At 37.2% G+C, this 14,617-nt stretch overlaps 1 protein-coding gene across 8 annotated transcripts in view; it reads left to right on the top strand.

The window, feature by feature from the left end:
* Window positions 1-14,617, top strand: part of TBL1X (transducin beta like 1 X-linked) — a 196,045-nt gene that overhangs the window by 76,639 nt on the left and 104,789 nt on the right. Inside the window, exon 1 of one of the 8 annotated variants that reach the window (XM_085584280.1) lies at window positions 611-11,789. The exons of the other annotated variants lie outside the window; for them this stretch is intronic. Coding sequence (XP_085440406.1) covers window positions 11,522-11,789 — 268 coding nt within the window. The 5' untranslated portion in view covers window positions 611-11,521. Of the gene's footprint in view, window positions 1-610; window positions 11,790-14,617 lie in introns of those variants that run through there. 8 annotated transcript variants of the gene reach the window in all.

A 14,617-nucleotide genomic window follows, 5' to 3' on the forward strand; every position in this document is an offset into this window, starting at 1 on the left:
GTGAGTGTGCCGAAGGAATAGGAGGAATGCTATTTGTAGGAGATACTGCTGTTCGAGTCACAGTTATTCTTCTGCCACTGTCATTTCTTTTTTAACAGCTGGGGCAGAAGAGTCTGAAAAGGGAACTGGAAAGACAACCACAGCTTTTGTTTTGAAAAGCCCTTTAGGAAGAATACCTGTTTCATACTGCTGTGCCAGCATGGAAGCTCTCTGAGCAAGGATCCACTGCAGTGCTTTTTGGAACAGGATTGTTACCTGATTGGTGGCTTTCCTTATGTCCCTTATTTTGGACAATCCCAAAAGGTCTGTGATAACTTGACAGAGTATGACAGGTTAATCAGGTGACTCTAGGAGCTATCTGCTTTAGAAAAAAGAACAGATTATTGCACTGAAAATGCTGAGCAGTGTTTGTTTATTGGCTGTGACAACACTGCTCAGAGGGGGGTGGTGGTGCAGAAGCACAAGTTACCATGGTTAACAAAACAGAGCAGCTTCTTTAGGGCTATTCTTTACCTGGGCCAGTCGTAGTTTACTAAAGGAAAAACTGTGGAGTGTAGCATGTCCTGCAGTACTCAAGCTACTATGGGTATGTCTTCTGCAGTGTGGCCTGGAAACATTCAATGTTTTGTTATGCTTTTCATCTAACAGAATCCAGCCTGTATCTCTGGTTTTATTCTTATAACTTCTAGGGATAAGAACTATCTTGTCTTTTTCTAGATTTTAACATAATCTTCCATATAAGATTCACGATTAGCATTTCTAAGCAGCAATTTAGTACAAATAATGGTATTTTGTTATTGGTCAAAGTTTTATGTCTCCTGCTAGATCTTGAAAACTGCTGCATTCAATGCTTCTGAGCTTCTTTATAGTGTTATTCACTGGCTTGTAATTCTGACGAGAAGAATAAATAATTCACATGAGGCTAGGAGGTTTTGTTTATCTTTTTAAAAAATGTTGCAGCAAAATGGTTTGTGTGTTAGGCCATATAATGCAATTCCAAATATTATAAAAATAGAAAACTTATGAGATAATGTTATTGATCTTCTATCTTGCTAGATAAATATTTCAGTGGACTGATAATGTAGAGCTGCTTCGGGGGGATTTCTGCTGACATTATTGTTACACAGTGTGATTGCTATGCTACTGATGTTAGGCACCAAACCTGACCCACTGCAAAATGTTTACGGTTTTGCATTTTGTGCATTCTAAAATGGAGCCGCTTTCACAGTCTTTTATTCTCATATAACTTCTCCCTTTCCATGTTATCATACCTAGAAATCAGCAGCTTGCTTTGCTGGGCTGACATGCATGCTGCTTTATTTTTCAATTTCATCAGTAATAGGCTTTTTCTGGCTTGTAATGCTGCTCCACTGACACAAAAAATGGTTATTCCTTATTCACACAAAAAAAATCTAGCAAAGTCTCTCTAAAGATTTCCGTCTCTATGGTGGGATTATTAAAATGTATAAAATTATTCAGATTATAGCTTTCATTTTTCAGCACTTTATTCTATTTTTTCTTGAAATAGAGAATACATTTGTAATACTACTCTAGGTTGTATGGAATCTGATACTTATCTCCTCTGGCCTCTGTTAGCTGGGCTTTGAAGCGATAGTATATTGTGTGTGTTCAGACTTCTGCAGATGGGGGAAGAGGAAAGTAAAACTCTTCAGGACTTGTAAACCTCTTCAAAAGTATCATGGCCAGAAATAATGTCAGCAAAAGGCCATGTCTGTTAAACTGTGGCTGCTTCTACTTCTGTATCTAGTGGTGTTTGGGAAGACAGTGGGTCTGTGATGGCGAAGCAATGCTTCCTACTGGTGTGCATGGCATCTCTGCTGGGCCAGCAGCTTTCTAATGGACACAGTCCTCAGGTCTGAAGGTCAGACCTACTAAAACTCTGGCTGTCTGGCTTTAAGCTTTGGTGGCAACTACTTTGCACAGCCGATACCTCTCAAAGCCTAAAGGTTCTTAAAACCTTTTGGCCCTGGTGGCACACTCCAGTGCCTCGTGCTGTTTAGCAGCAGATAGCTGAAGGCTTTTTGGTTTGTATGGTTGTACTTTCAGGTAGGACTAAGCTTTATGATATTATTTGTTTACAAGTTCAAAAAGCTTCATTTCAAAAGGCAGTGTAAATCTAAGTAAAAATAGCCACTTTTCTTAAAAAGTAGCCACTCAGGGTGCTTTATTAATGCATGCGCTTGGGAGAAGTTTTGTTGGTTGGTACTTTTGTTAGTTCAGAATCCATGAGGAAATAAAACTGACCCAAAAAACTCCCCCAGTTCATAGAATTTTAAACTAAGGACTGTGGTGTCCTACCCTCAGGAAGGAACACCTAACAAGGGAGCACCAAGTTGATGCTTAATGGTTGAAAGGAATGACTGAAGTCAGAGGCTTTGTCAGAGCTGGCAAAGTTGTATTAGTAATTTACACACCTGGCATGGAAATTGGTGTTCATTAGTCCTTTATCTCCAGGTATAAACATGTGGCAGTGAATGTGGATAAAGGGTTAGGGCACAAGGGAAGAGATGGTGACAGAGATTAATTAAAGAGAGGAAGAGAGAAAGAAGGAATAGAGAGATCACCAGTCCTGGTTCCAACATTGATCCAGCTGATGGTATGGCCAGGATCCTGGGCTGCATATGTCCCTAGGCTTTGTTGGGTGCCTTTTTAATGATAGGATTCCCCACTCTGGAGATAAGATTCTCATTTTCTATGCTAATTTGCTATCATGTGCAATTTTTTCTACTAGACCTTTCTAGAAATGTGTCAGAGGGCTTCAGGCATCTTTGGCAGTCTTGATACCCCACTGCTGTCCATGCCTTCTTCTCGACCTCATCCCAGTTAGAAGAAGGATGTTTCTCCCAGGAAAGTGCAGCCCTACCTCTGTATGGCCTCCTTATCCAGCCACATCCTGTTCCTTCTTGCAGTGTTATTGCCAGAAATCCCTGGTTGTTATCACACCAATCCTTGGCTGGCTCCACAGCTATCGGTGCCTGAGACATACAATAAACATCAGCCCCTTATCTGCCACAGGAACACATGAGCACATTACTTGGGGTTAAAAAGTTATTTCATGTTGAGGTAAGAGTGCTGAGTTAATTTCTGTTACTTTTTATGTGCTGTGAGCTTAGAATATTTACATAAATATGCCTCTCTCTTTTTACAGGTAGTAAGTTAGAGAACCTGTTATTAAGCCTTAAAATTCAGTTCTGTCTTGGGATCCAACATAGGGAGCCGTATTACTGTCAGTGATAATAGAAGTTACACCCATGCACTAAAGATAAAACCCTTATGTTTTCCCAGTTGTGATAGGGAGCAGGATTAAATACATTGTCATGGATGTTCCGAAGAAAGGTATTGTCCTGGCTTTCTATAAAGTTGGCAGTTAAAAAATTTGTTTTACTGTTAAATTGGACAAATTTGATCTGGAAGTAGCAGATCACAGAAAGCAACAGACACAATAATGTCACTAGAATCAGTTTTCACATTTTAAGACTCACAGACCTTGGTTTGGACCTCACATTTGCCAGTGGAAATCTGGAATAGCTTAATATGTAATTCATTTGAGTCTCTCCAGGCATACTTCGCTGGAATTGAGCACGGCCTCAGCCAACCCACTCCAGGCTAAATTGTTCACCTGTTTATTCACCTATGAACATGTGCATCGACTCACCCACTGACACAGTTTCCTGTGAAGCCAAAAGACAGGGGCACATTTTATAAAAGCAAGGAAATAATGAAATTCATAACATTTGACAGCCATGACAAATAAGCAACCATATCCATTACCAGTCCCCAGAGTTATCTAGTATCCTTTCTTTATGTAATTTCTTACACTACTTTTTTTTTTATATCAATCTCCTTATCACTTGTTATTTATTATTCATAGCATTAATAAGAGTTCGCTACTTCCCTTTTATTTTCATTGGTATCTTGAATATTTTAACACAGTAACTGTGCTTGCTTTGTTTCCATGCTGTGGATTTTTTTGTGCTTTTTTTTCATCTTGTGTTTTATAGTTTTATCATCTGGAAATATTATTAAAGACATTATATACCTTTTCTTCATCCAAAGACGTGGTGCATCTGTTGACCTTCAGGGCGTACTGCCGGGGCCATCTGGTTTTCAAGGGAAGTGGGGGTTGTCAAGGAATGGGGAAGGATTTAAGGCAGAAGGAGATATTAGGTTACTTATTTATTATTTGATTAAGGTTTTCCTTTGTTGAAGGGTACGACTGATTGGTACTTTGTTACAGTGTTTGTATAGTCTTTGGTTCTTCTTGTGTTTTTTTTTTGTCATTGTTTTTGTTGTTGTTTTGAAGTGGTGCTGGGCTGGGGAAGCTCTTGCATGTGCTTGTCTTTATCAAAATAAACAAAACAATATGGCCCCACACTGCTGTGAGGTGTTAACCAGTGCTGTTGTCGTTTGTTAGTACCAGGATTAAATGACACCATTTCAGATGTTGCTCATCTCTCAGTTGAAGCAAGTGTTAGTGACTAGTGAGGAATTAACAGGACAAAGTACCAACCCCATTTCAACCTGAGAAAAATTGTATTTAGAAGTTGGGTTCTGGAATTTTCCCCCCAGTTTTTCAGAGGGAGCCTGATAGCTTTTTTCTAGTGAATTCAGAGCATATAGATAAGAGATAGCACTTAATTTCTACTATTATCCTTCCAGAATAAAGAAGTCTGACATGTGTGTGCAGATTTTACTAGGGCTGGGGACAGAGCAGGAAAATAGGGAATTTTATCAACTCTGGATGATCCCTGTTTCAATATGGCCAAAGTAATTGCTGTTCAGTGGTTTTGATACACTTTTGCTTTATTATCCTTTTCTCTTAGTACCATTAAGAAACCACTGGTTGTCCATTTAGGATATAAATTGGTACTTTTTCTTATATTTTGTAAATATTTGTTATATATCATACTATGAAATACACTGCAGTGCATAAAAAGCTTTGATTTTCATGTGCTAAAAGCTGTTACAATTCAGTTACACAAAGTCTTATACATGAACTGAAAATATGATACCCATTTTCTTAGGAGAGGAAAGAAAAATTCTTTTAAGTAAAGTTACAGAGTAAAGTATTTGTTTTAACTGAAAATAAGAAACAGCCTAGTTCTAAGAGAAAAGTTTAAGCTAACATGTTAGAAATCATCTTCTCTAAATTAAGAAGGGGCTAATTTCAATTATAGCAGAATGTGTCTTCATGCGTGTAAGTTCTGAGTGATGTGTTTAAAGCCCAGAACAAGCATCCAGGAGGAGGGGGAGTGTGCTGTGTGTGTCTGTGTCCCAGTACTTCTTCTCATGGTGTAATCTCCATAACTGACCCCCAGTAAAACAGAATCTCCTTCCAGTTCAACACTTCCTGCCCATGCACAAGCCTGCTCAAAACCTGTAGCAAACCAAGGGTCTGGGTTGCAGTTGTGACAATATGATGATATTGTCCTATGCTTTTGTATTTAATAATGCCCAAAACACTTATTAATTCCTCAATTTATTGTCAATCTTCTTAATGGATTTATTTCTCCATCTTGACCAGTGTATTTTTAGGAAGACAAAAACCAGTTGAGTCATACACTTGCCTTACAAATAAAACCAGTATGTATGATGAGGAAAGAGCAGAAGAAACAATTCACCTTTCTACTGTTTAATCCTTTCTGCCAGCATTTGGAGAAGGGGACATATAGAGGGGGAAAAACTCCTAACTCCTGTGAGGAAAGAGGAAACCAAGTAACTTCTTTAGGAAAATCTGCTTGATCCATTGTGATTTTGGGGATATTTCATGTTTAAGTGTATCATTTGAGATGTCATTCCAATCTTGCTCTTAGCTTTTTCTCTGGTTTCTTTTAAATAAGCAGTAAAGTTGAGAGTAAGGCAAAAGAGCTTATGAAAGAATAGTTAAAAGCTTGCTTTGATGTTTGCCTTGTGACCTACTAAAAGCATTGCAGAAGCTTACCTAAATAAAACTGATAGAGACCTGGTTCCCTGTCCTTTTTTTGTTTGTTTTGGGTTTTTTGTTTTGTTATTTGGAGGAGGATTGGTTGGCTGATCTTAATTTTGAGGAACAGTAGAGGATGAAAAGATGGTCTATTGTCTTTTCCAATGGCCATGATCAAAAGCTTTCTCAAAAAGTCACACATGGATTTGTAGAAATTCCACCCAAGGCTCGTAGCTGCCTGCACTGGCTTTCAAGACTGTAGTTTTTCTTAGGAAAACATGTAAAAACATAAAACATCTGTCAGAAGAACTTTTTTTGTGAACCACACCTTGGAATTCCTTCCTTGCTGGTAGTGAGTTTGTTTGAATGTGAAATAAATAAGAACAGTGTAATCTGATTTCAACAGCTCAGGGGGTTGTGAAGGTGTTTGAGAGACCAGGTTTTCAAAGAGATTCATGGTGCCATAAAATGTAAAACTTTGATATAATTACAGGTTTTGCTTTCTTAACAACATACCGTAAAATCAGACATGGTAAGGACATGAACAAGCAAGGAATCATGCTGTTTTCAGGTGAGCATGCAGTACAAAAAGTTAAAGGCTGAAAATTTTATTTTACGAAACTGAAAGCCTGTACTCAAGGTTAATTTGTTCAAATCTTACTCTGTGGCTCATGTCCCCACTTCCCTTATATTTTAATTCAGAGTTCCTTCTGCTGCTTTTTTATTCATGCAGAAGTGCTTATGGAATGGTAAATGAAATTGTTTTCTGAATCAGACACCAACTAGGTCATTAATTAAACTCCAAGTATAGAGCCAAACCATATCCTGGCTGCCTCTGTAATGCAGATGGAATCAAAACAGGTGTGGTAACAAAAAAATTTATGTGGAAAATCATAATTACTTTGGTTAGACATAACAGAGTAAGTCTGTTTGGACTTTTAAATCCTGAATGAATTTGCAAGATGTGAATCTGGAATAACACTGGTAGGCTGAACAGATTCAGTAACAAGTGACTGGAGTCCCTTAACTACAGCCATTCTTCCTATGCATTTTTGAAGGCATGCCTGAAGGAATAAAACATCTCTAAGTTCTGTTTGAATTTAAGAAGTGATTTTTTTCTCATTAGAATATAATATTTTGGTTTTCTTACCAAAGCAATGTTTTTAATGGAAAATATTCATCTTTTCTAAAGTTCTGAAGAATGTCAAATAGCTTGATGGATGTTCATAGGAAATATTTTCCAAATAGAAAAGAAAGCATAAAAAAATGTGCAGATTACCATTTGGAAATGTAGTAAGCAAGGGCACTGGCATGGAAGTCAGACAAAGAAGGTTGAAAAGGGCTATAAAAGACTTAAAAAAAACCCCAGACACTGGAGCAGGTTGTCCAGAGAAGCTGTGGATGCCCCATGCCTGAAAGTGTGGAAGGCCAGATTGGATAAGACCTTGAGCAACCTGGTCTAGGTGGAAGTGTCCCTGTCCATGGCAGGGAGTTTGGAACAAGGTGATCTTAAAGGTCCCCTTCAATCCAAGCTATTCTGTGATTCTATAGAAAAATAATGTTGCTTACATAAATTTAGAGATTTTCCAAATTTATAGGTTAAGGTAATGTTATCAATGGTTGAAAGTCAGTGTGAAAAATAAGATGACTGTGAGGTTGGCAGTACTTAAGAATAGAAGCAGTGTAGCAAGAGGGCCTGCAGAGCAAAGGGAGAAAGAGTGTTCAGAATAATTTGGGAGAATAATCACATTAGAAATGGATAAGGATTCTGGTCTTCAGTATAGAAGAAGCAACTCTGGAACACAGAGTATCTTTTCATAAGTAATAATCAAAATAGTTTTGAATGAGATTCCCTTTTGCATGGAGACTAAGAGAGTCAAGGACAGAGCTCCATGGATTCCCCCAATGATGTGTAAAATGCAATTAACAGTGAATAGAAACATCCAAAACAAAAAGTAATTCCATATATGGTAAGAAGTGTAAAAATAAGCAGCTTCTTTTTCAGTTGAAGCTATGGTTATATGCACCGTTCATATTTCAGTCAGTGGTTTCTTTTGGTTTCTTTACTGAAGAATTGAATTCACAAGTAGAAAAAACAGTATACTGGAGTACTTGAGGATGTGCTAGGTGTTGAGTGAAAAACCCTTCTGTCCTCTGATAGACATTTTACATCTGCAGTTTCTGTGGATTGTATAGGAAAAACCTGTCATTTTGCCATTTGTTAAGTGATACACTGGATGTAATTAAATCTATTGAACAGGAAGAAATTTTGAACAAATCAGTGTATTTATATGAAAAGTTAGATTAAACCCCATAGATAAATAAACTGTGTAAATGTGGAAGATGAATTTGGATTTTTGGGGCCATGCTGCCTAACTCCTTTTCTTTGAAAAAAACCCCAGCAAAACACACACGCATACATGCATGAGAGAAGAAGGTAGAAGCATGTATTTCTAGTCTAGAGCATGTGTTCTTTTGGGTGGGATCATCTCACCTAAATATTACATAGATGTTACATAGATGTCAGGTAACAGAGGTGTCTGTCTGCTTTGGAGCCATCCCTGATGCAGGTTTAGGTGCTTCCAGCACATGGCCTCTCTCCTCTTGGGGAAGTCTCACCCATCAGGTGTATCATGCCCCAGGTGCGCCTGTCTCCTGAGGTGCAGAGGAGCTGGCTTTGGACCCTGTCAAAAAGACATAATTTGTATCTGCCAAAAAGTATCAACCCAATTATTGTACCTGTCAAAAAGACATCAACCCAATTATTATCTTCTGCTACATTTCACTAACCTAAATAATTACTCCATACTGTCCATCAAATACTTAGTTTAAAATGTAGCTGAGCTTGCATTCATTTTATATGTATTTTTAATCACCTATGCCTTCTGGCCAAGGTTTTTATTTGTCATAATTGATATCTGATGTTGTTGCCTTTCTGAAATTAAAAAAAATTGCTATAAGGTATTTGCTAAGAGAAGAAAACTAAAATTTTTAAAGCAGAGAGAAGACACACAAATAAGAACATGGATTCACTGTTAAAGATGTGCCAAAGCAAACAATGCTCAAAGGGTATTGAGTGAGGTCAGAAGGGAGGAGCTAAGTAGCTCCAGGCATGTGTATAACTAATTTTTGAAATACTGCAAGTGTAACTCACATTATAAATAACCATATGTTCATTAAGTAACTGAAGAAGGAAAATCTGGGAAAAGTTTGTCCAGACATTTATAACCTTTTTTAAGGGCAGTTGATTTTTTCCATATGATTTTCAGATTAAGAAGCGATTTTCATTTCTTGAGACTGTTCATTGTTGAGAGCTGCAATAAAGGAAAAGAGCAAAGCTATCATCCAAGCCTAAATGCAAAACATGAAAACTTTTGGGTTTAAGCTGGCTGTTGGTTTCTTGATACAGCTTTTACTTTATAGCAGAGGTATATAGCAGATCTTCACCAGAAACTTAATTTAACTTTTTTTCCTAAAGTCCAAAGTGGTGATTGAATGCCTGAACAGTGAGGCAAGAAGACATCTTCTGCCTATCAAAATGAAAATGTTCAGTACGTATTATGCAATTCATCCTCATAATAAAAAATGTACTGTTTCTCTATTTCTGATTTCATATTCAGCCATAATACAACTGTAAACAAAAAAGGATAACCTTTATATGATGAGTATACAAAGAAAGTGTATTTATAAACTAAGAGCAAGAGCAGTACATAGTGGAAAAAAATGGAATAAAGACAGGTTATTCTGCAGACACTATTGTAAATGTCAAGTAGATTTTGACAGCTGGTAAGTTGGAGACATAATTAGAAAAAAACTTCCATACATGTACAGATTTAGTGTGAAGAATTGGCATACAGTGAAATGAGAGGGTGAGCAGCATATGGGGGATTAAGGCATCTGAGTTCTAGTGGAATGGAGGCAAACAAACAGACCTCCAAGACGAAGACAACTATAGTGGTCACACTAGTGTTATGTATTTGTTGATTTTTGGTTTAGCAATCTACCCTAATTAAAGAAGGCTCATCTCATGCACTTTTCCATCCCAGAGAGAACCTCTGTAATACAGAAAAGAGGAAGGGGTCAGAGGAGAACTTGTTTAGAGTGATGAAGATTTCTCTTTAACAGACTAGTCTCTCTGGAAGTCTGTTTTGAGGGAAGCTCTTTGTGCACTCATCTAAATTGTTAGACATTATGATCATTTGGATTAAATAGGATTAAGTAAAGGCATTTAGGGGAGATCCAAATTTAAGCAAGCATTGGTATTTCTATTAAACAGAGTTTTCAAAAATTACTTTGGATTTAGACATCTCTTAAAGTCTTCATAGAAAATCAATTACATGTATACTTGTGAAACTTAAATATTACTTTGTTACATATTTGGTTTTGGCTTCAGTTTAAATTATGACTAGAAAGACACTTGGCTGTGACCCTACAGAGGGAGAGATTAGTTTGGTAATGCAAACTATTTCAGGAACTGAGCTATACATTTATTTCTGTATCTTTCTCTTTAGTCTTTTGCTTGGATTTTTTTTCTGCATGCTTTCCTTATAGATGTGCTTAACAACCACATTTTTAAGACACATTTTTTAATCAACGTTCTGCAAGTGTAGCAGTACTACTTGACACAGGGCTTCCACTCCATGCAGTAGCTGCATCAGGAGGAGATTCTGCTGAATCACAACTCAGCATGAACATATGAACAGCTTAAAAAGAAAATATTTGAATGTTTGATAGAAACCAAACAGATTTTCTTTTGAAAATTGAACATGAAATGCAAAATTGTGACCTATATTTGCATTGATCTAGTGAAAGTAGTACTTGGTATTTGCTGCTGGAGTTTTAGAGAAAGTCATCAGCTCAATGGTGAGAAGACTTAACTGTGTACCTAGATCTAACCAAGGTAGAAAACCCCCATCTGGCAAATGTAACCTTCCCAGTAGGTTTTCTTTATTTCTGCTTATCAATTTAGCGAAAAGCTAAAAGATGAGAAACTGCTTGGGAGATTACTAGTCAGGAAAGCCCCTGCTTTCTCTCTGTTAGTAATTTCATTAGAAAACCAAGAAGGAAGGGCTGAGATCTGCTGGTTTTGAAGTCTTGGATGGCACAGGGACCAGAAATACTCACTTTCTCTAATTATAGATAATTTCTTTTGTATGTATTGAATTGGTTCAAAATGTAGAATAGTTTACATGATCATGCATGTTTTTCATAAACCTTTATTAACTGGTAAAACACTGTTTGAAAAGATCCTATTGTGTTTATAACATGGATTTTTCTCTTTTTTTCCCCCATTTTAGTTGAAGTTAAATTACCATTAAAAAAAAAAAAAACTACGGCCATGTATATAAGAAGGGGTCATTCATTATTTTCCAGCTAAATTACGTGTAAGAATAGTAAATGTAATAGTAAATAGTAAATGTAAGTTAGCACACATTCTTCCTTCGATGTGTATGTGACACAGCTTCATGGTAAGCAAGTTGCAGTATTAACTTGATGTAAAGATTGTATTTCATTATAGGGTAATCAGTGTTTCAGTAAGAAACGCTGAAAAGAATAATGAAAATATCAGTGTTGTAAATGGCTGTACAGCTCCAGGATACTTTGGCCAAGATCCACAAAGCATGTCGGGTGTTGGCTGAATGTTGGCGAGCTCTGGGAGAGCCAGATAAGAGGAGCAGGACCCGGTTCGCACCCTTCGGAAGGGGTGGGTGGCGCTGGGCATTGGGCCGGGCACAGAGCCGCGGCCGGCCGCTCCAGCATCGCTCCCCTGCGAGCCAGAGCCTGGCCAGCCCTCCTCGGCCTCGGCGCTCCTGGGGAAGCTGCTGGAGAAGCTGGAAAAGCCCAGGTTGGTTGGAAGCTGTTTTGCTGTTCTTTCCGTGATTCATGTGTGGAATATGTTTTCTGGATCGTTTTGAGGGAGGTGCTAACTGAAGCACACTTTCTGAAGCTTGAACCAAATCTTGGTGAGATAGAAAACAAATTGAATAAGTAATAAATTAGATCTAAAACATGCCTGTTCTTTTCATGTTACTAATAGGATTGGAGGGAAAACACTGTTCTTGCTTTTTGCAAAATTGAATTTCAGTGAAACATTTCAGGAAATACAGTATCAAGAGTAATCAGTTACTTTGTAAGCTTTTTCTATTTGAATTGCTGACTATTCCTCTTTACTCAGAGTTTTTTACAATGTGCATGGGTTAAAGTTGAATTAGTGTGTTGTATAAACACACTAGGTTTTTAAACAAAAAAATCAGAGGCCACCCATAGCAGAGGAGTGTAAAGAGTACATGAAGTCTTCCTCCTCTACGTCAATGACGTAGACGGTGTCATCTTCACTATTAATTAATTTATATAACCACCTGAAATTTACCTATTTGACTTTTGCGTTCATTTCCTGGCATAGTAGGAAGCTTGAGGTATTTCTAAATTCAATATGGCATATTTCACTTTCATCAGAAAGGAAGAGTTGTTGAAGACACTTGGGAACTGTGTCACCTTTTCTCTGGGAAGAGGTGAATGCCAAGCAGGGCAGCATGGGGGAAATCTGCACCTCTTCATGTGAATCTTCTGTTGGTTTTTCTCAGCCTAAGGTTGATCTTAATAACCTATTGGTTCATTAGAGAGCAAGAACATAATGAAAAAATACATAACTTGTGGACAGTTTTTAGAGATTCTAGAAAAATTATTCCTCAAACTGTTGGAAACACAAGTGTTCCTAAATATTTTGCACGGAGCAGAATTGAGATAGTGTTTATTAAATACCTGTTGTTTTTTCTGTCTGCAATCATATGGTAGAATTCTCAGAACTGGTTCCATGCAGTTAAATTCTCCCTATAAACTGAGTACTTTAAATATGCTGGTGCCGAGGGGTTTTTTTTCAATCCCAAAAAAATGTAAAGAATAGATTTAGGAAAGAATGGAAGTGACTTTTGATTGCCATTATGGTGTAACAAATCTCTGAGATTAATTTGGATTCCCCATATCTGTGTATGTATTGTCTATTCTCAAGACTTGAAAAATGCAGAAAATTAGTCCTCTGTGTGAAAGAGAAGATCTCTCTCCATCTTGTCTTATCCATCCTGCCTTGTGCAACAGTTGCCGAAGCCTAATTCCCTTTTATGTGATATTGATTAACAGCCATGCTGAGTCCAGGACTGTCACAGGGACTACAGGGTGTTTAATTATTCAGCTCCAATAAAGTGGAAGACAGCACAGCAGCAGCAGCAGCAGCTGTAACATAAGTCATTGGTACTTCATCTCTAAAATATAAGAATTGTTCTGTAGTAACACAGCAATTCTCTCCTCCTGGCTTGAAGGAAATTCATAGAAATCCAAAGACTGAACATTTGGAGAATGTGTGAGTGATGGGCTTGTCCTCAAAATAACTCCATTCTTGGGGTATGTTCTTAGGCACAATGCCAAGTGATTGTACTCCTATGAAAAGAACACCATTTTACCAGAGGCACAATATTCCTAAAGTCAGATTTTCAAAAAGGAAGACAGGCAAGAGTATTTTTCTGGTTATTTGTTTATAGATCTGTCACCTCTAGATGTATATGAATATTTCACATTTGTTGTGAAAATCCCCAGTTCTCATGAATAGCTTAAATGTGCAAATTTATTATGGAAATATTTACATGTTTGTATGGTTTTCAATTGGGGCTGGGTTCAAAAGGAGTTGATAAAATCTTTTTCAAGCTTGGAACAAGACATAGAAAAATTAAGGATACTGTTGTATTTAGCAGATAGAGCTGAGATCCCTAAAATCACAGGTACTTTTTGCCATAACATGCCAATGAAGCCTTCCACAAATTTGCAGCATTATTCTGCATTAGTGTTCATCTGAAAGATGTGTTGGTGAATCTCAGTACTGGGATCATGAGGAGGTCCCGGAGCTGTAGGCTGTTGGGACTGGGAGAATACCTCTGTGTCTGCTTCATTCATACATTGTTCATTAGATAGCTACTTTTGTCAAGTTAAAGAAGAGATACTGGCCGAAGTGGGTGTTTGACTTCCTGTAGTAAGTCTGTTTAATTTTTAATTTGTATTTAAAATAATTTAAAATATTGTGTATATTATGCAAAATTGTGTTTTGCGAGACATACATAATCTTTAAAATGCTTCATAAGATGTGTAAATTGGAACATAAATAACAGATAATCTAATATGAGATTGTGAGTTACATTTCGTCTGGACTGAACTGTAAGAAACATCTTAATAGAATGTCACTTCTTAAATCAGAAAGTAAAAATAGCCTTGTTTGGATTTTTAATAACATTTGTAGTTCAGCATTGGGAGCAATGGCAGCCTGTCCCAGAGTAGTATGCTTCTGTCTTTAACACATGAGACCTTGGATGTGATATTATTCATTGCTAATAACACAAAAACTATCAGTGTGCTGATGTTTAAAGGGTTTTGGTTTTATTTAGGTTCATATTCAGTTTTTAATTATGGATAGATTTTTTTCCCTTGTTTGGGGGAAGTAGGGTAGAAAAGATGGGAAAAGAAGATCCAGTAGCTTGTTCTCAGGTTTTTAAATAATAATAATAATAATTATTATTATTATTATCATCTTAATCATCTTCTTTGTCTTTAAAAACAGTTCCTCCTTACAGATTAAGATTCATTGGAGCAGAATGAAGATGTCAGAATGAAACAAGTGCTGTGCTTTCT

Source organism: Lonchura striata, chromosome 1, assembly GCF_050655825.1.
Source record: "Lonchura striata isolate lonStrDom1 chromosome 1, ASM5065582v1, whole genome shotgun sequence".
NCBI classification, from domain to species: Eukaryota; Metazoa; Chordata; class Aves; order Passeriformes; family Estrildidae; genus Lonchura; species Lonchura striata.